Source organism: Delphinapterus leucas, chromosome 11 (genome assembly GCF_059928025.1).
Source record: "Delphinapterus leucas isolate spDelLeu-1000000601 "Yukka" chromosome 11, BTC_Dleu_Yukka2, whole genome shotgun sequence".
NCBI classification, from domain to species: domain Eukaryota; kingdom Metazoa; phylum Chordata; class Mammalia; order Artiodactyla; family Monodontidae; genus Delphinapterus; species Delphinapterus leucas.
The window spans coordinates 77,072,888-77,097,897 of record NC_143139.1 but is presented as its reverse complement, the minus strand read 5'-3'; the positions used below and the strand labels follow the sequence as shown (position 1 = coordinate 77,097,897).

General features: G+C 39.2%; 1 protein-coding gene across 2 annotated transcripts in view; it reads left to right on the top strand.

The window, feature by feature from the left end:
- Positions 1-25,010, top strand: part of FGD6 (FYVE, RhoGEF and PH domain containing 6) — a 107,186-nt gene that overhangs the window by 79,570 nt on the left and 2,606 nt on the right. For both annotated transcript variants that reach the window (XM_022562397.3, XM_022562396.3), the window contains exons 9-20: positions 775-825; positions 3,955-4,013; positions 4,097-4,168; positions 4,885-4,953; positions 5,490-5,573; positions 6,390-6,469; positions 12,604-12,706; positions 13,191-13,337; positions 14,172-14,274; positions 16,001-16,128; positions 22,087-22,215; positions 22,846-22,994. In XM_022562397.3, the coding sequence (XP_022418105.1) occupies positions 775-825; positions 3,955-4,013; positions 4,097-4,168; positions 4,885-4,953; positions 5,490-5,573; positions 6,390-6,469; positions 12,604-12,706; positions 13,191-13,337; positions 14,172-14,274; positions 16,001-16,128; positions 22,087-22,215; positions 22,846-22,994 (1,174 nt within the window). The remainder of the gene's footprint in view (positions 1-774; positions 826-3,954; positions 4,014-4,096; positions 4,169-4,884; positions 4,954-5,489; positions 5,574-6,389; positions 6,470-12,603; positions 12,707-13,190; positions 13,338-14,171; positions 14,275-16,000; positions 16,129-22,086; positions 22,216-22,845; positions 22,995-25,010) is intronic.

The following is a 25,010-nucleotide window of genomic DNA, read 5'->3' as shown; positions in this document are numbered from 1 at the left end:
TCAACCACTGTGCCACCAGGGAAGCGCCCCAGACCATCTTCATCTAGACCAGGGTTTCTCAACTGCAGCCCTATTGACATTTTGGTGCAGATAATTCTTTGTTGTAGGGCTGTCCTGTGCATTTGTAGTATGTTTAGCAGCGTCTCTGGCCTCTAACCACTAGATGCCAGTGGCATCCCCTTTCCCCCAGTTGTGATAATCAGAAATGTCTTCAGACATTTCTAAATTTCTCCTGGGGGGCAAACCTGACCCCATTTGAGTACCACTGGTTTAGACATATGTATTGCATTTTTCTGGTGTTCTGGGCATTGTTAGACTCTTAAGATTGCCAGATCTCAGAGTTCCTTAGACATTCAATCTATTGATGCTTGAAATTTGGTACTAAAACGTGCATCTGATCTTGAGATTAAGGTACTTTGTGCGTGTTGGAGTTAAAGAGCTGAACTGGGCATCAGGAGACCTGGGTTCGGGTTCTGGTCCTAGCTCTGCCACAAAGAGGTTGTATTACTTGAGTGAGACCGTGTCCTCGGTAGCCTGATTCCTCATCTCTAAAGTAACCAGTGCAACCTCTCAGGCTCTTTCTAGCTCTGATTTTGTGTCCTGATTTCAAATTGACCCCAGGGCTTTATTCTTTCATTTTTAGAAAGGTAGCACAAACAGAATGAATATGTATATTAACCAATAAGGCTGACTAGAGTATTGAATAAGAAAGACAAATGTTTTTTCCTTAGTGCTTAATTGTACTAAATACCATAACTTTTTTTCCTTTTCTAGACTATTTAAAAAATCTCTTAGAAGACGCTGGAGATTACAGAGACACTCAAGGTAAACAGTTTTTGTGGTCTCATGTGTTATAGAAGGTTTTATATTATGTTCATTTGAACCTGGAAAGTAAAAACGTAACAAAACCCATATACAAAACTGTGTTTTATTCTTAAGAGCCTTTTTAAACTCTGTTTTAGGCAAATTAAAATAGAACTAGATAAAGTGGTGCTGGATGCAAGTGAAATTATAGGGGCAAAAGATGCCCATGGTCAGGCAGCCATTGGAGCCAGCCTCCTGAGAGAGTGGTCCCAGCATAGTCTGTTGTCAGGGAGCTTCATCCTCCTGGGCTCAGTCTGTCTGTGCTGGGGTGCATTCACCTTCTCTAGATGTCCACTGCTTTCAAAAACAGAGATTGAACCAGTTGATCTGCAAGATTCTTTCAAGCTTTAAAATCATGAGTCCATGAAGTGACCAAACAACACAAATTAGAGATAAGGTCTAAAATAGCCTATTATTCTGGGACTGTTTAATGATGGGCATTAGCCTTACCATCCTTCCACTCCCTCACCCCAGTAGTACTTAAGGGAAACAGTCCATTACAATACAAGGGACTCATTGACATTCATGGGATAATCCACTGTGTGTGTCTGTGTCTGTGTGTGTGTGCATGTATGTCTGCTGTCTTTCTCTCTCTCTCTCTCTCTCACACACACACACACACACACACACACACACACATACACACGAGGATTTAGTTCTGTTTAGGAGAGTAGTGTTTCTTTTAAATGTCATAGGTCTATCCCTGGTTCTAATCTACAGAAACACATTAGACAAATCCATCTCCACGCCATATTCATTTTATGAATTTTGATCACATTCTTGTGCATCCTTTACATTATCAGATTACAAAGCTGAAAGGTTTTTAACCCATTTTTGTAGAGATTCTTATTCATTCTATTAATCATTTTACTTTTTCTGTAACATCTTTTATTCACAAGTGTTATGCTTTTAAAGGTGCTTTTTTAAAGGAAAAGTTTGGAGTGGGCGACATGACATGCTTCTTGTCTCTGGTAAACATATAATTTAGTTGAAGAAGAAAGTCTGTGATAGGGACTTCCCTGGTGGTGCAGTGGTTCTGACTCACGCTCCCAATGCAGGGGGCCTGGGTTCGATCCCTGGCTGGGGAGCTGCATCCCGCATGCATGCTGCAGCTAAGAGTTTGCATGCTGCAACTTGGGAGCCCACGTGCCGCAACTAAGACCCGGCATAACAAAATAAATAAAGAAATATTAAAAAAAGAAAGAGAAGAGTCTATGATACCCGACAGATAAAGAACAAAGCAGAAAGCTTTAAAGTAAGGATGCACTTAGCAGTATAGAATCATTTGGAAGATGGAGGAAAGTGTGAGGATTGAAGAGGCAGAGCTTTGCTTAGAGGGAAGTAGAACCAGAGATGAGTTGATGAGAGATGGTGGACAAGAAGAAGAGTGGGCATTCCAGGTCAGAGTCTGTCTCATGAAGATAAATATCTTAGACAGATTTTAGCAGATCGGGCCTCAAGAAAACATCTGTCCCAGGGCTTCTGCCTTCAAGGAAAGTGAGTTATTAGCTCCATTTTGCAGGTAAAACAAATACAGGGCCAGAAATTAAGGAGCTTGTTTAAAGAAAATTACACACTTCAGCAAAGACATGGCTTAGGATAAGCAGTGAACAGTGATGTGCACTCTATGGCCAGAGGCAATGCAGTAAAGTGATGAGATTGCCCAAAGGTGAGGGAAAGTGAGACTAATATACCTTTGGAAGATAAGCAGAAGAGTTAAAGGAACAGAGTCACCAGGGCCTCTTAAAGGGATGATATGAGGAAAGTAGAATTGCAGAATGGATGGGGGAGGTCAGAGCTTGGAGGCCAGGTGACCAAATAGCAGCAGCTTTATTACTTCATCCATTCATTAAATTTTAAAGCTTTTATCCCTGTCCGCTGGAGGTTCAAGCAGGCCAGAAAGCAGGGAATGTGTCCAGGGTCACCTCTTGAATATCTGCCATGATGAGTGCCAGATACAGTAAATTCTGATATGTGGTTTGAGTCTCTATAAGGAAATACAGCTTTCGTTTAATAATGGTGATAATAATACATTTAAAGACTATAGAAACCTCCAGGGTTGGTACCAGAAAGAGTATCCCTTGGTAGTTATAGTAGCTGGACCAAAACACCTCAAACCCTTTCTGGAAATTGATTTTTTTTTTTTAATAGTCCTTTTAGTGACGATTACTGTCATTGCCACACCAGCCTCAGAAGGGCATGCTTCCTTCTTTAACACTCTTACCAGTTTTTCTCAATCGTAGGGCTTCTGTCATACCAGATAACCGTCTTTGTGTGGATTTCTAATTAGCATTGCAGGATGTTTAACATCCCTGGCTCCTACCCATTAAAGGCCAGTGGACCTTCCCAGTCATTGTGACAACCGAAAATTATCTTACACATGTCCAAGTGTCCCTAGGGGAACACTATTGTCTTGAATTGAGAACAACTGTAGCCCAAAAGGGACAAAGTACAGATTTTTTCCTTTATATCTAGTTATGAAGATGACAAGACTGAAGCATTCAAAAACATTTAATAAAGGCAAGAGGTTAATAAAAAGAATAAAACACAGGTGAAGCTAAATAACCCAACTCACAAAATAAAGTATGTAATTTCCTAAGGTCTAGTATGCTTCCTTGTGGCATTTCTTCCCTCTTGGGATCAGACTAAGAGAAGGCAGCTAAGCCCTGACCCTCTTAAATAGCTGGTCCTCATAATTCTGGTTTCCTATCCCAGGATCCTTCTCTCCCAAGGCAGTTTATCCTGGAATGGTCCTCAGCTTCCAGGTAAAATCCTATTCATCCTTGTAAACTTCAACAGAATAATCAACTCTCAGCACAAAACAACCCTGATGTTCATACTATTGATACACATGGTCTGTAATGTATCTTTAGAGTCTTTCTTTGGCTCATTGTTTCATAAGTACTGTTTTTCCTTGGTTTTGTTCTCATCCAACCGCATCGCGTATATTTCTGCCCACTCACAGTTAACTGATCTCCTGCAGTGGTCCGTGGCTGTGAACTAGCCGTCTTGTTGTCTGGAGTTGCTCAGTGTTGCAATTCATTGGTAATGATAGTGATTGAATGCCCCTTCTGTTCCTACATATTTTAGATGCCCTTGCCGTTGTTATAGAGGTAGCCAACCACGCCAATGACACCATGAAGCAAGGAGTAAGTATCTTCATTTCAACGGCTGCTGTACTGTTGAACCTGGGAGCCCGTGCCTTCATATGCTGTGCATTCTCTTTCTGTAGGACAACTTTCAGAAACTTATGCAAATTCAGTACAGCTTAAATGGACACCATGAAATAGTTCAGCCTGGACGGGTAAGTGTTTTAGACTGCATTTTGCAAACTTAATACAATGGATTTAGGCACCGTTTGTAGCTATTTTCATTTGAGTTATGAAAATAGGTTATTTGTTATTGTTACTCTTCAGCGACCCAATCTGGATCAACTAAGTTCATTCTATCCTTTCAAAACATTCATGATTTAAGTCATTGTGACAAGAAGTCCAATTCAATTAGGAGAACGGCAAGGGACCCCACAGAGTATCTGATCAAATAGGATCATTTTATTGTGTAATACTAGCTGACCTCACACAGCTTTAAAGACAATTTCAATTAAAATCTTTAATGTAAGAGAAGATTATGAGGGTTGGGAGAAAATTGGTATTTTGATGTTCTTCATAGAGCACAAAAGTGACTGAGGGAATGAATTCAGGGAAATTACAAAGTGCAATTGTCAGGATGTTGGCTATGTCTCAAGATCGAGTACACACTCAGTCAATTACATTTCAAACCATATGGTACCCCTGGGCTCAGTATTGGAGTTATGAAACTCTGCTGGCTTATCCAATTCCTAAATGACTTACAGGGTTTAAAAAGAAGCCATGGCTGTAAAAAGTAACAAGGAAACTATGTCTTCCCAGCCTCCACACAAAATAATTCTGGGGAACGAAGGTCGAAAAGGAAATTACATGTATATGTATATTGTAGTTGTGTTGGGAGGGTACTAAATGGATGTTTGTTTGGATGAATCAGGTTTTTCTCAAAGAAGGAATTCTGATGAAGCTATCTCGGAAAGTCATGCAGCCCCGAATGTTTTTCCTGGTAAGTGGCCACGTGTGTTTCTGCTGAGCCCGAGGCAGGGATAATTGCTTAATGAAAGGAGACGGTTGTTCAGGACAGATAAGATTGGCACATTCAGACAGCAGTTTTAGTAGGATCTTTGACTGGCTGGATTGCTTGTTTGCATGTCAAGTATAGGAAACAAAGTCTTGTATGATACATAACTAGAAATTCACTTCCTTTTTGAATTTAGTTTATTTCATCTCTGATTTGGAAAAATTGATTCAATCAGTGATTTGTTTTGGCAGATTATAATACCTTAGGTGGGGTTTAGAATTCAGAAAACGTTAAATCTGTTATAGAACTTGGAAAGAAAGCCCATTTTCTAGAAGTTGCCTTCTAGTAATATTCTAATAGAACATTCTAGGTGGTTCTGGTTTTATAAGCAGAATATAAGTATTATATTCAGAGTTTTAAACAAAGAGGTAATATTGTTCCTTTATTCCTGTATCTTACCAATATCTTTGTAGCTGAAATTTGTTGCTTTACTTTGTCCTATGAAATGTTTCTACTTTCAGTTTAATGATGCTCTGTTGTATACAACACCGGTGCAGTCCGGGATGTACAAACTGAACAACATGCTCTCATTGGCAGGAATGAAGGTCTGTGCATCTGTTAGAAGATATATATATATATTTTTTTTTTTGCAGAAGATATTTTTTTACCCAAATGTATTTAGAGAAAAAGCCCTAAGATAATCATCTTCTCATATCCCTATCTCTTCTCTCTCCATGTGTTACTGTTCATTTATTCATTTTTGTAGTTATTTGTTCCCTCATACATTAATTGAGTCTTAAGATATTGAGAACTACTATACTGAGAACTACTATAAACAAAATGTGTTATCGGTTTAGTGAAAAATATAAAGATGAATTGAAGCATGATTCTTTTGTCTCCACCTCTACTCCAATCCCTCCAGGAGTTTAGCAACTAGTTGGGAAGCTAATACGCTGCATATCAATACCTATAAAATAGATAGTAATACATATCACTATAAAGGCGCAGTTAAAGTTTGTGGGAGCTCAGAAAATAAAGAACGTGCAGCTTCTGGTGGGACATGGTAGAGGGATTGGTGGTAGTTAGGAAGAGGGAGACTTGAGGAAGTCTTTTTGGAGGAAGAGCCAAGAGCCTTACAGAATTGGTCACATTTGGCCCCGCTGAGATGTAGGGAAAGGCATTCTAGGTACAGGGAATAGTGTGAGCAAAGGCCTGAAGGTGGGTAAGTTGGGCCTTCTTGTATGTGGGTATTTAAATTCATCTGGAGCACAGAGCAGATGAGGGAGAGTGATGGTAGATCAAGCTGGATATGAAGGCTGGGGGTGGCTGTCAGCAGTGGGGGCATTGGGCAATTTTAGCTATGCTTCAGCAGTGAGGTTTTCAATTGGATGAGTCTGTTCAATCATTTTGTTTTCTTCCAGGTCAGAAAACCTACCCAAGAGGCATATCAGAATGAACTAAAGATTGAAAGTGTAGAACGTTCCTTCATACTCTCAGCCAGGTAAATTTTAAAAATGTATAGGTGGGGGCTTCCCTCGTGGCGCAGTGGTTGAGAGTCCGCCTGCTGATGCAGGGGACGCGGGTTCGTGCCCCGGTCTGGGAGGATCCCACATGCCACGGAGCGGCTGGGCCCGTGAGCCATGGCCGCTGAGCCTGCGCGTCCGGAGCCTGTGTTCCGCAACGGGAGAGGCCGCAGCAGTGAGGGGCCCACGTATCGCAAAAAAAAAAAAAAATGTATAGGTGAACATTTGTCAGTATTGCGGAGTCAAACATTTTCCAGCAGTTTTCACATTTAGGTTAACTAGTAAACTTATTTTATTTCCTTTGCTTTTCTCTCCTAATACCATGCAGTTTACTCTTGATTTACCATGTAGGTGGGATGTCTAAGAGCTGATGCAATAGTGTGCTAGAAGTACAAAGACTAAAATGTTCCTCTGAATGGAATAATAATGCCGAAAAGTGCTTTGCTGATCATTTTTTTAAAGTGGTTTATTTCAAGTCATTTTACAGTGATACGTAATGTTTTTAAAAACATCTAGTGCTTTATAGTTTACTAGGAAGTGTTCGTGTAGCATTCAGAGGTCATAACAAATCTACTGAGGTAGGTGTCATAAAAAGGAGGAAGACTAAGTTACAGAAAAATTGAGTTGCTTTCTTAAGGATGCATAGCTGGCAAAGTCAGGATACAGGTAGAAACTTTCTGCTTTTAAATCTGTTGTTATTATGACATACCACATTGCCTCAAATCAGAACCTACAGTGACATATGTGTAAGTCAAAATATATTACCATAATGTAAATCAAGTACTGAGGAAACCTGGGGCTGTGTGACTCATACACGCATATTATTCAGTTTTGGCTGAGTGGTAGAAGTGCATGTGTGGGAGGATTTGACTGGTGAAGGGAGAGCCGCCAACAGCCACAGCTTGCTGCGTTGCTGAATCTGCATAACAAGTCTGGGCGGCTCTCAGATCTCACCTTTGACATAATAAAAATAGAGCAAGCATTGATGTAGCGCTTACTTTGTGCCAGGGACTACTGTCCTAAGCACTTTCTGTGTATTAATTCATCAAATCTTCACACTAACCTTTTAAGGTAAGTTGCTACTATTATACCCATTTTATGGTGAAAAAAGCCAACCAGCTGTTACGTAGCAGAGCAGGGGAGCTGAAATTTGAATCTGACACTAAAATTCATGCTTTTAACCATTCTGATATTGCCTATGTCTGTGGATGTCAAGGACTCAGACCAAATGTGCTAACTTCCCAAATCAGACCGCAAGAGCATCTCCCTGGGTCGTGTCACTCTTCTGAAATGGAATGGCCACTGCTGCCTGACACCAAATCTCAGGATGATAGGAGAAGACAAATTCCTGTATTCAGGGTTTGTCAAGTGCTTCCCAGCTACCAGCGAAAGCAAGCAGAGTTCCGTCAAGGGAGGGGGCACCTGAAGCATCCTCCAGATCAGTATTTAGAGAGTGAAAGTAGGGGAATTCCCTGGCTGCCCAGTGGTTAGGACTCTGCACTTCCACTGTAGGGGGCATGGGTTTGATCCCTGGTCATGGAACGAGGATCCCATACGTCCAAAAAAAAAGTAAATGCTTGATCACCTGGAACTATACCCTTTTCTTTCTTTCTTGAGTTTGAACAAAAGTGCAAAGAACATCAAGTCCCTGTACATCAGGCTCCTGGCAAATACTTAAGCCTGGTTCTTAAAATCAAGAGTTATTTTCAAAGATCCGAAGAGGACATGCCTATAGGGAAGTTAAGTTTTCAGTTGCACTTAAGTTTTCTAACTAAAATAGGCTTTTATAAAAACAAAATTCTGTTTATTAAAAATTAAACAATTCAGGAAATGATGGTTGATCTTTCTTTCTTTGGTTGCCTATCAGGTAAATATCTGGATGTCAAGTGTTTTTTCCGATGGGCCTCCTAGACCTTAGTAAGATCATTGGATTTTTAAGTATGATGGGAAACCATCCAAAGGTTTTAAGCTAAGAATTGGTGTGACCTCATTTTTATTTTTAAAAGCACACACTGTCTGCCTTGTAGAAGTAGACCACCAGAGACTAGAGTAGAAGTTGGAAGACCAGGTAGGAGGTTATAGATGGTGATGTCTGGGCTATAGCTGTAAGAAATGGTTCAATCAGGTAGAGCCAATCAGGATGGAGTGAATGTGGGGTATGCAGGAGAATGATAAAACTGGAAAGTTGTTGATAAAAGAAAAGTAAATTTCCACAGGAGGGTTAAGGTGGTATGCAAGAAAGGGAACAAACACATACTAAATGCCACCCATATGCCAGGCTCTCCTTCTGAATTCCCCCAACCACACTGAGGTACTGTGTAACAGGTAAAAAAGGGATGGAGGCCTCTTGTGATCTTGCTCCTATCTGCCTCACCAGCCTGATCTCCATTCACTCTCCGTGTCACCAACCCCACCAAAGCATGGCATGTTCCATCAGCATGGATCTGCTAATGATTCTCCATGCATGCCAGCCTACTTCACATCCTTCTTCCTTGCACAGGTGGCTACCTCCACCTAGAATGCATCCCTTTGTTCAAGAAGTAATATGGAGCGTCTACCCTGGGCCAGGCATTTTGCTAGGCATCAGGATACAGTGGACAACGAAAAGGGCCTTTCCTTCCCTGAGCTTACAGTCCATTAGGAAAGACATACACTTAGCAAGTATTACCACAGTCAATTATCAGGGAGATTAAGTAGTATACAGGGAAACTACCAGGTGCTATGAGGCTGTAAAACAAGGGATCTTAAATTAGATTTGGTGGAAAAAGGGCAGTTAGGGGTAGCTTCCCTAAAGTCCTGTGTCTATTGAGTTAAGAAGGATAAGTAGGTGTTGGATAGCTAGGCAGAGAGAAAAGGAGGAGGCTCCTGGCCATTAGGAACAGTGTGTACAAAGACCCTGAGGTGGAAAGGGACATGGTGTATTCAAAGAACTAAAAGGCCAGTGTGTCATGAACATAGCAAATGAGAGGGAGAGTGACCCAAGATAAACCTGGAGGGCCAGGGAGAAAGATTATGCAGAACCGTCTTGTGGATTTTGGTCTTTAGCCTAAGAGCCACAGGAAACCACTGAAAGGTTTCTACAAGGGAATGATGTGATCATTTTGGCATTTTTTAAAAGAATATCTGGTTGCTCTGTGGAGGATGGTTTGGGAGGGGAACTGAAGGAGACGAGTAATGGGACAGAGAGAGGCAGAAGAAGTGAGCCTCCAGCCTGTACAGCGTATTGGATTGCTGTGATAAGGAAAACTGGGAAAGGTGCAGCTTTAGGAGAAAAATCAGGAATTTAGGTTCAGATGTGCATATTGAATGTGTGGTGCCTATAAATCATCAAAATGGGGTCATCAAGGAGGCAGTTGATGTCAGGAGCTGGATGTCAGAAGGAAGACTGGACTAGAGGCATATCCTGAGGAGTCATCAGCCTCGAGATGATGACCAAAGCTAGGAGAATGGCTGAGGGTGCACAGGGAGACCGCAGAGTTCCCTGTCAAACACCTGTAGTTGTTCCAATAGTACCTTAGTCATCACCTCTGCAAAGCCTTCCCTGCTACCCAAATAAGGTAATTAACTACTTCTATGTCACTTATCTATCTTACATTTATTATATCATACGGTAATTTTTACCTGACTTTATGTCTCACGTCAATTAGATGTGAGCCCTTGCAAGTGAAGTGTACTTTGTGTGCCCACTTCATGGCGTAGTACCTGGCCCATAGAAGGCTCCCAGTAAATGTTACTCAAATAAACTGAAGTGATGTGGCCTTTGGACCTCAGAGTTGCATCCCACAGTTAACACAAGAAGTAAATAGTGTGGCAAGGTCTAACACACCAGAAATCTCTTCTGTTGGAGAGTTTTTCCCTTAGAAATTATTTCCATTCATTGGGGAAATGGTGCTTGTTTAATGCAAATTTGCTATCTGGTAATGTCCACATTCCATAAAGAAAAGAATACTTGGCTTAACTGTGTTTTTCTGTGAGGAAGATGCTGATTCTTCTACTAGCCATGTCACAAAGGCAGAGCTAGAACGTCTCCACTCGATGCTGTAGGCAAGTGTGTGTGGTCTCTGAGAAATGTGTTATCAGCTGATAAACATTGTTCGGCAGAACCCCACACAAGAGAGAGCCAGGAATGATTAAATGAAAGAACAGCATATGTGACATGATTTGCACAGTCGAGTCACATTCCGCGTGCTCCCAGGGCTCCAGAAAAATCAGACGGCAATCCTCAAATTAGCCATCTGCCTCTTGACTTTCTGTTACTTTTTCCAGTGAAAAGTTGGGGAGGGAGAGAGGGCAGGGGAGACAGTAATATTTTATGAATGTTTACTTGGAACCTGAGCCTGTGTTCTCATAGCGTAGTCCTTCAGAGAACAGGAACAGAGGCCAGAGGTGACATGGTGGTGAAGGGTTCCATCCTTAGCCACACTTGGATCTGATACCAAGTCACCATTGAGTACAGAGCCTGTTATCTAAAGCAAATTATCTAACAGTTCAGATCCTCACATGGCTTTTCTGTAAATGGTGATGGTGTGTGACGTTGGGATTGGGGGAATGGAGTGTAAGATCCAATGTATATTCCATGGGGTACCTCTGAGGATGAGAAGTGATATTTGCAAAGAAAGCATTCGGCATAGTTGGCTGATACGTAGTAAGTGTTAAGTCAGTGGTAGCTAGTTGGGGCAGCGATGATAGAGTAGTAGAGGTAACTGAGGCAGGTTTTGTTTGGTTTACAGAGAGAGGGGCTGTCCCATTTTATTTTGGTTTTGGTATATAATGAAACTTTGAGAAATATACTAGTTTTAAAATCTTATTTGTAAACTGGATATCTTCCTTTTAACATCCATATGAGTGCATTTTCTAAAAGGCACTGAAGCCATTTAGCAGGAAGATACATTTCTGAGAAGGATTATTGTGGGGAAGGTGAGTGGTTTTTAAAGTTAGCTCCTTGACCTGCTCTGGATTCATCAAAATAGGCCTATTTGTATCATTTTTTGTGATGGAATTTTTCATTTTAGAGTCATTATTTCAAAGTTAAAATATACTTAAAATTAGAGTGAATAATACAATGAAACTGCATATTCAGTCACCCAGACTCAAAAATTACCAAGATTCTGCCACAAATTTTCCTGTTTTCTAAAGTACTTCAAAACAAATTGCAAATATCAGGTCATTTTACTCCTACCTACTTTAGTATATGCTTCTCTTAAAAAAAGGAAAGTGTACATTTTCTTATACAATCACATTCCCATTATTATGATGGGTTTTATCATGATAGAGATTTAAATTTATTATTAAATTCTGTCTTTCTACAAACACACACACATACACACACAATACCTAAAATGTGCCTCTCCCTCTTGAGTATGCAAAACAAAATGGGCGATACCAGTGATGATTCTGAGTTACCATAGAATTTTTTTTAGAGGGAGGTGTGGTTGCAAAAACAGAGGACAAGAATGTGTTTTTCTGAGCAGGCTTTCCCCCTATTTCGCCCATTTCCATCTACATTCGAGTCGCATAGCTCCTGATGAACTGAGGGTTAAGAACAGAAAATGTGATGGGCCGAATAGGTAGAGGAACCCTAACAACCACTGAAGGCTATTTCCCTTATTAACCACTCCTTCAACATCTATTTATGACACCAAAAATATGTTTCCTTTACTCCAGTGCCCTTTCTAGAATATTTAGTAACCTAAAAATATTTAGTATTCTGTGCTGTAAATTTGGATTTGAAACTTGATTTCTTGGAATATTTTTAAATTCTAGGATTATATCTCAGGAAACTCCTTGGTTATATAAATAATCATAACTATTAATTGCATGAATAGCCTTTAAACCAAACAAAAATACCTCTAAATTTAGGAGACTTCAAAAGCCATTCAGTAGAAAGCGGTATTTTTGGAAAGAAAAAAAGCATTGTGTTTGCTAAAATGCCGTGTGTTCTCTAATGCCTGCTCTGATTATTTGTGCACGTAAACCTCAGAGTTGTTGCCTGGGACTAGCATTGTTGGAGGGTGGTGGAATCTGTTGCCATGGCAGAAGGAAAAGACGTAAGAAAAAGGCAAAGAATAAAAGCTGACATCTGGTTGATAGAACTTTCTTTTGCCCCCAACAGTTCTGCCCCAGAAAGGGATGAATGGCTAGAAGCAATTTCCAGGTCAATAGAAGAGTATGCCAAGAAAAGAATCACATTCTGTCCCAGTAGGAGTCTTGATGAGGTATTGTCTTTTCCTTCTTATGTTTTTGCAGTGCATTTCAAATAGTTTTTACCTTAAAGAAACTTTTCCCAGGCGTTTAGAAAAGCAACATGTGTTTCACAGAAGGATTGGAGGTGTGTGCGTAATTTCAGAGCTAAATATTCATTCTGTTAATGTCTAACTACAAGTCTATGATAGCATATAGTGCATTCATATTTTTTCTAGTTATAAAACCTCATTGTAGAAAATACAATATAGTTTAAGGAAGAAACTAATTGGCTGTTATTGCACTACCTCAGGCATCTTTTAAAGTTAATTTTGCACTAGAGGATTGTTGGAATGTAGCTAATCTTAATATCCTAATAACATGAAAAATATGATAGCTCATATTTCATCCACATCCTTAATGATACCATCAGCATTGTGAGCTGCCAGTCCAAATAAAAAGGCTTGATGCTGTAGCAGGCAGTGTGCATAGAGATAATCAGAAGTCGTTCTTCCACAGGCCGACTCAGAAAATAAAGACGAAGTTAGTCCTCTTGGATCCAAGGCTCCCATCTGGATTCCTGATACCAGAGCTACGATGTGTATGATCTGCACAAGTGAATTTACTCTGACCTGGAGACGACATCACTGTCGGGCCTGTGGAAAGGTTAGAGAGGATCACACTCACCTCCCTTGTGATTTTCAATAGCTCTAAGCTGTACCTAACGAAGAAGCATGTTTCTCCTTGTAAACCATTGGGGGTCGGGGGAGACACTGAATCGTAGGTGATATCTCCTCTACATATTTAGGCACAAGGCAATCTTATTAGGGAACTTAGCTCTTCCTAGCCCAAGATTACTTCAGAATGTCAATAATAGATCATGTTCATTTTTAAAAAAACTAATAAATTCAAATTAAATAGATGCTCACATTTACAGATAATTATTGAAACTGCATTTATCTAAATACTAAGTTCTTAGTAGGAGGAAACTTTCAGTGTTGAAGTTATCACTAGTGATGTTTCTGAGTCTTCGTGATGTTATTAGTAAAATGAGCATCGTAACAATGACATCAGAGAGTTACTATAAAGATTTAATGGGTCTTATTTAGACAGCATTTAATTTGGGCCAGACACTGGGAAGAGGCACGGCAGAGGTGTTCATAGTTGCAGCAGTGACGATGACAATGACGATGATGACGAAGATGATAAATACAGCTAACACAGGACTTACTATGCACCGGGCACTATTCTAAACATTTTGCACATGTTAACTCCTTTAGTATATTATTATCTGTAGTAAGCACTCAGTAATAATCTGTGGCCTCTTCAAGTGTGGTATTGTGTGTGAGTTCCCTACATGCCTGAGCTCCACTGAATTTTTATTCAGACTCAGTGACTATGAAAAGGTTTTGAAAACTAGACAGAACTATAAATTGTAACATAACTGATGGTTTAGATACAAAGGTTATTCTAAATGAAATAATTCCAATGTGTTTTCAGATTGTATGCCAAGCTTGTTCATCAAATAAATATGGATTAGATTACCTGAAAAATCAACCAGCAAGAGTATGTGAACATTGTTTCCAAGAACTGCAGAAATTAGGTAATATATAAGTAAAGATTTAATTGAAAATTCCATTATTCCCCAGATACTTTCAGACAACCTTCTGAAAGAATCATCTTAGGCACATTAGCAATATGATTGGTGATACTTCTCTCAAAATATTAAGTATCTTGCTTTCTTAACTTAGTGAAGCTTTCTTAACTCATATTTTGTGGTAATTCCAAGGAAGGTTGGACTGAAACTTATTTTTACTCTGAAAACGGTTTTGCTGAGGATCCTGATTGTAGAAATGAAATCACAGGATGAAATGCTTGGAGTAGTTACAGGGGAACTTTGAACTTCCAAACAATTTTCAAGTTTCTAGTTTCACAACTGTGTGCGCATTACAAATCATTTTTATCTATTAGTAAAGTAATTCTCTATGGAAACATACTAGGTGGCACTTTGTTAGCCTTATTCTAATCACTTGGACTGATGTAGTGAGGTTTTATTTTACATCTAAATGTGCAGCTTTTCGCCAACTACAAAATGATAAATCAAATCTGCCTGTTCGTTATTTGCAAGTATCCATCCCTACAGTTAAGGTGAATGCAGTTCAGGTCTATATTTTGGGACGAGATCCTGAAACTTAAAGGATCTAAATTTTTAAAAGATTATCCTTCATGTCGATGAAGAATAGCTTTTCATCATCAATGAGAATATCTAAATGAATATAACTAGATGACATGCCATTTCAGAATCCATATATTTATAGAGGAATCGTTTGTTATTATCTGTATACATTTTCCAAAAAGACACGTCCATCTAATCTTTTGCCACCCTTATGTTCCTCCCTTTGTTCTCTGGGTATATAATATAGGCTCAAACATTCAAAATTCATTTTTGAATACTCCTCCCTCATCACACACACCCATTTGGTCAGTAAATCTTGTCAAATTTATGTTTGAAAAACCTGTCTTGCTCTTGAATTATTTATCCACCTCAGCCTTAACAAAGCCTTCATTATCTTTCATGTGGACTACTGTCCTAATTTCTTAACAGGTTTTTCTGCTGCAAATCCTTCCTCTTTCCTACTGCCAGATTTATTTTTCTAAATTCAGTCTGCTCGTGTTACTTCCCAGCCCAAAAGGCCTTTCTTTGATTTCCTACTGCCTAAAAGACAGTCCTTAGAACCAGCCATTTTTTTCCCAGCCTCACCTCCAAATAGATGAACTAATTTCATATCTGTGTGCTTTTGCTTATGCTGACTTGTCTTCATGGAGTGTTCTTCCTCCGCTTTTTAGCTTGGCAAACTCCTACTTATACCTTAATGCTAACTCAAAACTCTCATTCTTTTCCCAGCTTTCCTTGAACCTCTGCAGTGAAAATTAATTATTCCTCATCTTGTCTTATAGTCCCTTTTCTAGCATTTTGTTCATTGTAATATTATTTGTATCTATATACTAAATGATGTTGTCAGTTTGGGTTTTTTTAAAGTCAGGAGGGAAATTTTTTCAATTTTTTTTAAAGTTGGTAGTACATAAACATGTTTCAGAATTCTTAAGGCACAAAAGGTCAATCCGTTCATATGGCTTGCAGTTGAAAAAGTATAAAATCATAGACAGTGGGAAGTCTTCCTCCCACTCAACTTCCAGCCTGGGGAAGTGTCATAAGTTTCTTAAGTATCCTTCCATGGATATTTATGCAACAACGTTTATTGATTTGGATTAAATTGAATTGCAGAATGCTTACCATTGGTTATATAAGTGTACCTGATTTGTTTTAGATCACCAGCACTCTCCTAAGATTGGATCTCCTGGAAATCACAAATCTCCTTCAAGCACCTTATCATCAGTCTTACATAGTATTCCATCAGGGAGGAAACAGAAAAAAATCCCAGCTGCTCTCAAAGAAGTAAGTGTTTCCATTAGACTTGCAACCTGATAGAGGCTGAATTATTCATACACTTATAATACACTATTTTTCTTTCATAAAGGAAGACGTCATTTCCCACCACTATTAAGACATGCATTTTAATACTGGTGATGGATGTGGTTGAGGCCTCACTATCTTGCTTGATCTCCCTTATGACCTGAGTCATTTAGAAAATGCCTGTTGAAAGGTTTGGAGAACATTTTATAGCAATGATAGAAAGGAAAGATAACTTGGACACGTGTGAATTTTTAAAATTACTTTGAGGAGACCCCTTCCTTTCTCCTTTGAGGAGAGGGAAGAAGTCTATAGAATATTTGGGGCATTTTATTAGCATTTACTCATCTGCATGGCTTGTTTTTTATAGGCGTTAGTTGGTTATATACAGCTGACATCACTGATAGTATGTTGTTCTTCCTTTAACTTAAAAGAAAAAAATTTTAAGTGATAATAGACTACAGAGTTAGACCTGCCTCTGGAGTAAATCCACAGGCATCAATGATATCCTATCCCAGTTCCTCAAATTCAGGTGTTCAGTCAGCCCGTGTCAAGAATTCAGACAGTCCTGCCTTTCTGGTCACTCCTATTTTGATTTTTATTAATTAGTTCTACCCATGCTAGTTTTGTGGCCAGGAGAGTAGTTTTAAATTCTGTTCTCTTGCTTGGTTGCTGTGGAGGTCTTCCATCATGGAAGAGCAAACAGCTCTAAAAATTTGACCAGGATCATGTTTCTCATGTAAAGTTGAGTGTATTTCATCATGGCCATTGAAACACTAGGAAGTGATTTATAGCCAATCTCATATAGTAAAAATAGGACTTACATACAGTTCCATTTGCCAAGTTTCATGTGGAACTGGGTAAGCCAACTGAGTGAATACCCCTGAACTGTATTTCTTCCATCACACAGTTCCTGAATCTAAATGTACATTCAAAAACCTTAAGGTTCTTAACCAACCAAATTAATGTTAAGTTCTCTGTAATTTTTCACCTCTCCATGCTGATGTCACATTTTATAAATATAATTCTTACCTGTGCTCCCCTCTTTAGTCGAAACTCCACAGCACTGGCTACCAAAACTCGTTATGGTCTGTAGACTAGACTCAACCTAATTCCAATCCTTTTTTGTACATCTTTTCACCCAGCCACACAAACAGGCCTTCCTGGCTGCAGCCATTTCTCCCTTGGCTCCACTGGTTCTCAAAGCATCCTCCAGATCGGCAGCAGCACCGCCTGGGAACTTATAGAAATGCAGATTCCTGGGCCCACCCACAATCAGAAACTTTAACCAGCATTCTTGGTGATTCAGATATATGTGTACTAAAGTTTGAGGGCCATTGCCTTGCTCCTTTGTGGTCACATGGGGAAATTTATCCAGTTAAGTGCTATAAAAGTCAAAGTAGTCTCCTCAGAAAGCTGTATTTTTTGTCTTTTTTTAAAAAACTCAGGTGAAATTCACATAACATATAATTAACCATTTTAAAATATACAATTCAGTAGTATTTGGTGTATTCACAGTGATGTGTAACTGCCATATTGCTCCAATTTCAAAACTTTTTCATCACCTCATAAGAATACCCTGTGTCTGCTAAGTAATCAGTCCCCACTACCCCCTCCCTCCAACCCCTGGCAACCATGGATCTGCTCTATGTATTTGCCTATTCTGGATCTATCATATAAAAGGAGTCATACAATATATGACCCTTGTGTCTGGCTTCTTTCACTTAGCACAATGTTTTTGAGGTTCATCTAAGTTATAGCATGTATCAGCACTTTGTTTCTTTTTTTTTTTTTTTACGGTACACAGGCCTCTCACTGTTGTGGCCTCTCCCGTTGCAGAGCACAGGCTCCGGATGCACAGGCTCAGCGGCCATGGCTCACGGGCCCAGCCGCTCCGCGGCATGTGGGATCTTCCCGGACCAGGGCACGAACCTGTGTCCCCTGCCTCGGCAGGCGGACTCTCAACCACTGCGCCACCAGGGAAGCCCAGCACTTTGTTTCTTTTCATGTCTGCATAGTACTCCTTTTTATGTATGTACTACAACTTAGCCATTCATCGATTGATGGACACTTGGGTTGTTTCCACCTTTTGGCTATTGTGAATAATGTTCCTATAAACATTTGTGTGCAGATTTCCATGTGGACTTATGTTTCCATTTGTCTTGGTTATATACCTAGGAGTGAAATTGCTTGATCATACAGTAATTCTATGTTTAACTTTTTGAGGAATTAGGAAGTTGTGTTCTTATTCTAGTGATGTTCAGTACATTTTTAGAAATTCCTCTTTTTTAGAATTACATACATTCAGAGCCTCAGCACCCTCAGTAATGGCGGGCTGCGTCTCTTGAGTTGGATTTCATTTATTTTTTATTTTTATTTTTAAAAATTTATTTATTTATTTATTTTTGGCTGCTTTGGTTCTTCGTTGCTGTGCATGGCTTTCTCTAGTTGCTGCAAGCGGGGGCTACTCTTTGGTGCAGTGTGTGGGCTTCTCATAGCGGTGGCTTCTATTGTTGCAGAACACGGGCTCTAGGCACACGGGCTTCAGTAGTTGTGGCTCATGGGCTAACAAATTGTGGCTCGTGGGCTCTAGAGCACAGGCTCAGTAGTTGTGGCGCACGGGCTTAGTTGCTCTGCGGCATGTGGGATCTTCCCGGACCAGCACTCAAAACCGTGTCCCCTGCATTGGCAGCCGGATTCTTAACCACTGCACCACCAGGGAAACCCATTTATTTTTTAAATAAATCATTGGAAGGAAAGTTTTGTGAATCAGTTAGGTGATTAAGCTGGTTAACACCAATTTTGCTTTTAAAAAGATAATAGAGGACTATGTATGACTATTCAGTATTGGGATTAATCTTTTATGGCTAATAAATTAATTGTAAAATATTCCAAAAGAGTAATGTACAAAATATTTTGGGCAATGATAGTAACACTTAACATAAGTACATAGTGGGTATCCCAATGTGACTACATTTTAAGAGAAAACTCCTTTGAATGTAAACATTTTAGTTTTTTAAAAAAATTACTTAGTAGTTCTATACAGGGATGTTATTTCTGTATACAAATTTACTTGCACTTGAGAGATATTTCTAATTTAACATTAGATATAAATTTTCCACTTGGGACTTCTCTGGCAGTCCAGTGGTTAAGACTCCACGCTCCCAATGCAGGGGGCACGGGTTCGATCCCTGGTCAGGGAACTAAGATGCCGCATGCCACCCGGCATGGCCAATAAATAAATAAATAAATAAATAAATAAATAAATAAATAAATAAAATTTCCACTAAACAATATATCATCCTTTTTATGAAATGTATAAGAAATTAATACAATTACTACATGATTAGAGATATACTTTAAAATTCATAGACCCCATCTCTATTAGTCTTCTATTGCTTTGTACCAAATTACCACAAATGTAGTGGCTTAAAATAACACACATTTATTATCTCAGGAGCTTAGATGGGATCTCTTTAGGGCGGCAGTCAAGGTGTTGGCCAGTGTTGAGTTCTCATCTGGGGGCTGACTAGGGAAAGATCTACCCTGCTCTTAGGAGCTGCCCTTAGCTCCTTGCCACGTGGGCCTCCCCACATGTCTGCTTACTTCTTCAAAGCCAGCATGGTAGAAAGTCTCTAGAGCCAGTCTGCTAGCAAGATGGAGTCTTATGTAATGTAATATAATCATGGGAGTGATAGCGCATCACCTTCACCATATTTTGTTGGTTAGGAGCAGTCACAGGTCCTGCCCACACTGGAGGGGAGGAGATGCTACAACAGCCTGATTCTCAGTGGGAAGCCACCTTGGGAGTCTGCTCACCATACCACCAATAAGGCAGTTCCTAAACTTGGCTTTTATATCTCTATTTTTCCTATATTTAAAAAGAGAAAAGTTTCAACTGCCATATTATAATCACTGAAGGCTTAGTGTCTTTTACCTAGAGATTGAAACACTTTCAGCCTTTTATGAAGCAAAACAAGCTTCTTTTCTTTTAGACCAAAATTTGGGGAGCAGAAACTGATCTTTAAAATCACCATTAAGGGACTTCCCTCGTGGTCCAGTGGTTAAGAATTTGCCTTCCAATACAGGGGACTTGGGTTCGATCCCTGGTCAGGGAACAAAGATCGCACATGTCGCGGGGCAACTAAGCCCGCGTGCCACAACTACAGAGCCCACATGCTCTGGAGCCCAAGAGCCACAACTAGAGAGAAGCCCGAGTGCTGCAACGAGCCCTCATGCGGCAACGAAAGATCCTGTGTGCCGCAATAAGACCCGACACAGCCAAAAATAATAAATAAATAAATATTTTTTTAAAAAAAATCACCATTAATAATAGAATTTTCTGGGAATTCCCTGGTGGTCCAGTGGTTAGGACTCTCTGCTTTCACTGCCAGGGCCCGGCTTTGATCCCTGGTCAGGAAACTAAGATCCCACAAGCCATGCAGGCATGGCCAAAAAAAAAGAATTTTCTATTTACTTTTCTATTGATAAAGTTTTTAGAAATCCAGAAAGTTATTTCAGAAACTGAGTTAAAGGTTTAAGTAATTTTCCCTAACACCCAAAATAAGAGGAGCAATAAACAATATATACTGTCCCAAAATACAATTTTAAAAAGGCATTTTTCTGGAGTGGGTGTGGAGAAAAGGGAACCCTCTTGCACTGTTGGTGGGAATGTAAATTGATACAGCCACTATGGAGAACAGTATGGAGGTTCCTTAAAAAATTAAAAATAGAACTACCATATGACCCAGCAATCCCACTACTGGGCATATACCCTGAGAAAACCATAATTCAAAAAGAGTCATGTACCACAATGTTCATTGCAGCTCTATTTACAATAGCCAGGACATGGAAGTGGCACATATATACAATGGAATATTTCTCAGCCATAAAAAGAAACGAAATTATTTGTACTGAGGTGGATGGACCTAGAGTCTGTCATACAGAGTGAAGTAAGTCAGAAAGAGAAAAACAAATGCCGTATGCTAACACATATATATGGAATCTAAAAAAAAAAGGTTATGAAGAACCTAGGGGCAGCAGAGGAATGAAGACGCAGACGTAGAGAATGGACTTGAGGACATGGGGAGTGGGAAGGGTAAGCTGGGACGAAGTGAGAGAGTGGCATGGACATATATACACTACCAAATGTAAAATAGATAGCTAGTAGGAAGCAGCCACATAGCACAGCAAGATCAGCTCAGTGCTTTGTGACCACTTAGAGGGGTGGGATAGGGAGGGTGGGAGGGAGATGCAAGAGGGAGGAGATATGGGGATATATGTATATGTATAGCTGATTCACTTTGTTGTACAGCAGAAACTAACACAATACTGTAACGCGGGGCTTCCCTGGTGGCGCAGTGGTTGAGAGTCCGCCTGCCGATGTAGGGGACATGGGTTCGTGCCCCGGTCCGGGAAGATCCCACATGCCGCGGAGCGGCTGGGCCCGTGAACCATGGCTGCTGAGCCTGCGTGTCCAGAGCCTGTGCTCCGCGACAGGAGAGGCCACAACAGTGAGAGGCCCGTGTACCGCAAAAAAAAAAAAAATACTCTAAAGCAATTATACTCCAATAAAGATGTTAAAAAATAAAGTGGATGGATCTTAAATAAAAATAAAAGGCATTTTTGACATGTGGAATTATTATTCATCTTCTGGCAACCGAGAAGATACAGGTGAACCCGCAAAGAAACACATACATGCAAGCACAGCTAAACCAGGTAAAATTCTGGAATTGCTTCTAAAAGGAAGGATTTTATGCTCATGGCATGGCAGTATTCAATTTGTACAGTAGCAGATTTTGAAAATAAACAATTTCATTCTGAAACATGATATTCTTATTATGGTTATTGCTTTCAGCACCAATGATCAAAAGCAATTTTGTGATTTTAAATTTTGTTTTTGTATGAAAACTATTAAACTGTGTGTGGGGTTTGCTTACCTAGGTATCAGCAAACACAGAAGATTCTTCTATGAGTGGCTACTTGTACAGATCAAAGGGCAATAAAAAACCTTGGAAACACTTGTGGTTTGTCATAAAAAATAAAGTGCTATATACGTATGCTGCAAGTGAGGTAAGATCTGAAATCTAAACATGAATAATTTGAGGGTCTTGTTTTATAATGCTACCTGGAAATAATTACAATGTTTACCTAATTTATTTGTTTTGTCTCTGTTTTTTGTTTTACTTTGCTTTGGGAGGGGGGAGATGTTGCTATTATTTTTGACATGAACAGTGTCCTTGTTTTGTATCTAAAGAGCTCTTACTCAGAAATGTTAGGAATTTTCCATAGTGTTAAAATGTAAGTTTGGGGAGTGCCATGTGACTACTGACTACTTCACTAAAGGCAGAGGTTCGGTGGGACTGGGGTATATCACCTTTCTGAGCTACATTTTCTACATCCATAAAATGAAAGTAATATAATTACTTACCTCCTGTGGTTGTAGAGAAATTATGTGAAATTCAGTGGATATGAACACGCTGAAAACTGTCTGGCATAGTGCCTGGCTCATGGTGTAGGTGGGGCAGGGATGTCCCAATAAATATCGTTGAGTAAATGAAAGGTGAATAAGTTGCTAGAATTACCATTGTTTTATATATATGTATTTGAAATTAAGTTAGAGTTATATAGATCAAGAGTTTGCAGATCTGAATTTTGTATCCATTTAGAAACCCATCTCCTTTTGTGTCTTTGTAAATTTAGGATGTGGCAGCTTTGGAGAGTCAACCTTTACTAGGATTCACTGTCACTCAAGTCAAAGATGAGAATTCAGAGTCGAGAGTGTTTCAGTTACTGCACAAAAACATGTTATTTTATGTATTCAAAGCAGATGATGCTCACTCGGCTCAGAAGTAAGTAATTTAGACATATTTTTCTTTCATACATTAGATTTCAAGTTGTTACTTTAACTGATTGATTTTAAAAATAACCTACTTCCATGCATGGAAACAACGAAGAATTTAAATCAGACATACCATTTAGAAAGAATTTAACGTATTATTCAAACTCTTTAGAATTGTTTTAAAGACAGGCAAGAGTATCTGGAATATTTTCAGGAGGCAGAGAGGGAAAGAAAATAGGTAGTTCTGTCCAAAATATTTTGTGTACACATGACCTTCAAGGAAGCAGCATGATTCTCCTCTGCTGAAAGGAAGGGAAGCTGAGGTTATTTGACCTCTCCTCCAATGAGGTTAAGAATCTTCTCTTGAAACATTCTGGGACTTTGGCAATCCAATGATTCAATTGTGCCATGGAACAGCAGGGGTTTAAACAGCTGCTTGCTGACTTACTCCTTTGGAGAAAAGGTCAAACACATTAAGAGGCTCCCATGCTGTTCCCAATGACTGAGTAGAAAGAAATGGATATCATTTTAGGTGGAAAAGGCTGAAATAGTCTCTTCAAAATTCCAACAAGAATATTTATTTAGATGTCATAAGGTTGCTTAACATAGAGAAGCATATCTCTGTGAAACTGAGGTCCTTTCTGAACAAAACAATTCAGTTCGCCTCCCTTTCATTTGATTTTCATTTTGGCCTCACAAAATATACATTTTGTTTTCACTAAGAGGTGCTCATGTTTTCTCAATAGGCTTTAAAAGTGCATGCAGATCAAAAAGAATACTTTAAATAAGCCAGGCTTGTCATTTCTTTAGGTAGTTAAAATTAATGTACCAGAATTACATATGTTCCTGAATAATAATCAGGTACTTTTGAGTACTGAAGAATATTTTTAAATTATGACACAACTATTTTTTCTTTAAAAAATAGTTACTTGGATAAAATAGTAATTGCCCTAAAATTCTGTTGGATATTATATTTCTCATCATTTTTACCTGAATTCATCATCAAGCTGATAAGCTTTTGAATATATATCTTTATGTCATTAAGTTGACAAGATAGAAAGCCCTTCAAGACAGAGCTAAATGTAGTTGGGTGAAGGGTATCAGCTTACTTGATATTTAGAATTAATACAGGCTAATTTATAAATTTCTCTTTAGGTTAATATCATATGCGTTGCTGTATTTGCACATTATAGAATATTAAAATGTGTTAATTTTAATGGAAACTTTTGACTTTTAAAAAGCCTTTTTATTATGGTATAACTTATATGCCTTTTGCATTTAAAATTTTTTTTAAAAGTCCATCCTTAAAATGTGAGATAAATCTGCTACAGGCTACTTTTACTAACTACATTGAATGATTTCAAGTGTTCATGGTAAGTTTAGAAGCCATTACACCACTGGGGAGGTACAAAGAAACTACCTCCAAGTGTCTTCTGAATAATTGTAGCTGTGTATATTGTCAAATAAAACTTTTGAGGCAAAAGAATTTTAGAAAGACTTCTATGAAAGTGAGACACTTTTATATTGCATGCAAACTTTAGATCAACTGAGAGTAGACTACTAGATGCTAGATTCCCTTTCACTGAAAATATTAGAATAGGTCTGGACTACAGATGCCCAAGGAGTCTCTGGTTGGTAGAATTAAGAGATGAGGAGACAGGGACAGAGCTAGTATTCCCAAAGGCAGAAAGGGGGTTGAAATAAAGGCCTCTGCAGATATATCCACTTCCAAAATCAATTAAATGGGATCAGTAGAACTTCATAGAGCCTTTACATGAAATGGCCCCTTCCTCATGCTTCAAAGAAATAAGAGATGCACAGGAATTCCCTGGTGGTCCAGTGGTTAGGACTCGGCACTTTCACTGTCAGGGCCTGGGCTCTATCCCTGGTTGGGGAACTGAGATCCTGCAAGCTGTGTGGTGTGGTCAAAAAAGAGAAAGAAGTAAGAGATACACTTTTCAGGCCAAAGTTTGGTCCAGATTACCAAATAAAGGGTAGTTCTATACATACAGAATTCTCATTTGCT